A 1982-nucleotide genomic window follows, 5' to 3' on the forward strand; every position below is an offset into this window, starting at 1 on the left:
GGGGCGGGGTCAGTACCTGGGAGTTGATGATGCGGATCGTGGTCTTGTTCCCCACGTCCCTCTCGAAGCCTCGAGTGGGAGCGGCGTTGAAGCGAAGAACTGCATCATGGGAGTCTGAGTCCAGCGGTAGAGGGACGGGGGTCATTCAAGGTCATTACCCATATGCAGTAGTATTCCAGTCCAGACCCGGGTGGACCCTCCAGGGTCCCGTACTCACCGATCTCCCCCCCCAGCGATGAGTTGAGGACGGCTCCGGACGACATCACCACGGCGCAGCTCTGGTACTGGGACGTCCGGAGGGGCAGTGAAGGCACCAGCCGGTCCCAGCCGAGACCAGAGAACGGCTCCTCGGTCCCGTCCACAGTTCGGATCCTGGTCCTCCTCTTAAGCTCACAGTACAGCTGCGGGCTGGACCGTCGGGGCCCCCTTGGCCCCTTGCGGACCACATGGTGCGAGTTGGAGCTCAGGTAGCCCATCCGGACCTTCTGGAGACGAGCGCTCAGCATCTCTGCAGTCAGGTTCCCGCTCCATAGTCTCTGCAGGATCTCCAGAGACCTGGACCTGTGGTAGTCCTTAGACCTGGACCTGAAGTCAGTCTTCCTCCTCCTCCAGTCCACTCCAGCGGGCCTCTGGGTCCTGATCCGCCCCTGAGCAGAGAGACGGCAGCGGGATCCGGTCCCGGTGAGTCCACAGTCCGTGGCGGATCTGGATCGAGACAGCAAGAAGGGTCTGAGGTCCAGGAAGTGAAGGCGGAGGGACAGGAAGAGGAGGAGCCAGAGCAGCAGGACCAGCAGCAGCCACTTCCTGTACAGCTTCATTCTGAGTGGGAGTACAGTAGAAAGTACAACATGTACCTCTGAGATGTAGTACAGTAGAAAGTACAACATGTACCTCTGAGATGTAGTACAGTAGAAAGTACAACATGTACCTCTAAGATGTAGTACAGTAGAAAGTACAACATGTACCTCTGAGATGTAGTACAGTAGAAAGTACAACATGTACCTCTGAGATGTAGTACAGTAGAAAGTACAACATGTACCTCTGAGATGTAGTACAGTATAAAGTACAACATGTACCTCTAAGATGTAGTACAGTAGAAAGTACAACATGTACCTCTGAGATGTAGTACAGTAGAAAGTACAACATGTACCTCTAAGATGTAGTACAGTAGAAAGTACAACATGTACCTCTAAGATGTAGTACAGTAGAAAGTACAACATGTACCTCTGAGATGTAGTACAGTAGAAAGTACAACATGTACCTCTGAGATGTAGTACAGTAGAAAGTACAACATGTACCTCTGAGATGTAGTACAGTATAAAGTACAACATGTACCTCTAAGATGTAGTACAGTAGAAAGTACAACATGTACCTCTGAGATGTAGTACAGTAGAAAGTACATGTACCTCTGAGATGTAGTACAGTAGAAAGTACAACATGTACCTCTGAGATGTAGTACAGTAGAAAGTACAACATGTACCTCTGAGATGTAGTACAGTAGAAAGTACATGTACCTCTGAGATGTAGTACAGTAGAAAGTACAACATGTACCTCTAAGATGTAGTACAGTAGAAAGTACAACATGTACCTCTGAGATGTAGTACAGTATAAAGTACATGTACCTCTGAGATGTAGTACAGTAGAAAGTACAACATGTACCTCTAAGATGTAGTACAGTAGAAAGTACAACATGTACCTCTGAGATGTAGTACAGTAGAAAGTACATGTACCTCTGAGATGTAGTACAGTAGAAAGTACAACATGTACCTCTAAGATGTAGTACAGTAGAAAGTACAACATGTACCTCTAAGATGTAGTACAGTAGAAAGTACAACATGTACCTCTGAGATGTAGTACAGTATAAAGTACATGTACCTCTGAGATGTAGTACAGTAGAAAGTACAACATGTACCTCTGAGATGTAGTACAGTAGAAAGTACAACATGTACCTCTGAGATGTAGTACAGTATAAAGTACAACAT

General features: G+C 47.3%; 1 protein-coding gene across 1 annotated transcript in view; it reads right to left on the reverse strand.

The window, feature by feature from the left end:
• The window catches only part of LOC117743137 (beta-galactoside alpha-2,6-sialyltransferase 2-like), a 4718-nt gene extending 3900 nt beyond the window's left edge, over positions 1–818 (reverse strand). Inside the window, exons 1-2 of the mRNA XM_034550930.1 lie at positions 218–818; positions 17–114 (exon numbers count right to left, since the gene is read on the reverse strand). Of these exons, the coding sequence (XP_034406821.1) occupies positions 17–114; positions 218–818 (699 nt within the window). The remainder of the gene's footprint in view (positions 1–16; positions 115–217) is intronic.
• Positions 819–1982: the final 1164 nt, after the last annotated feature.

This window comes from Cyclopterus lumpus, chromosome 2 (genome assembly GCF_009769545.1).
Source record: "Cyclopterus lumpus isolate fCycLum1 chromosome 2, fCycLum1.pri, whole genome shotgun sequence".
NCBI lineage: Eukaryota > Metazoa > Chordata > Actinopteri > Perciformes > Cyclopteridae > Cyclopterus > Cyclopterus lumpus.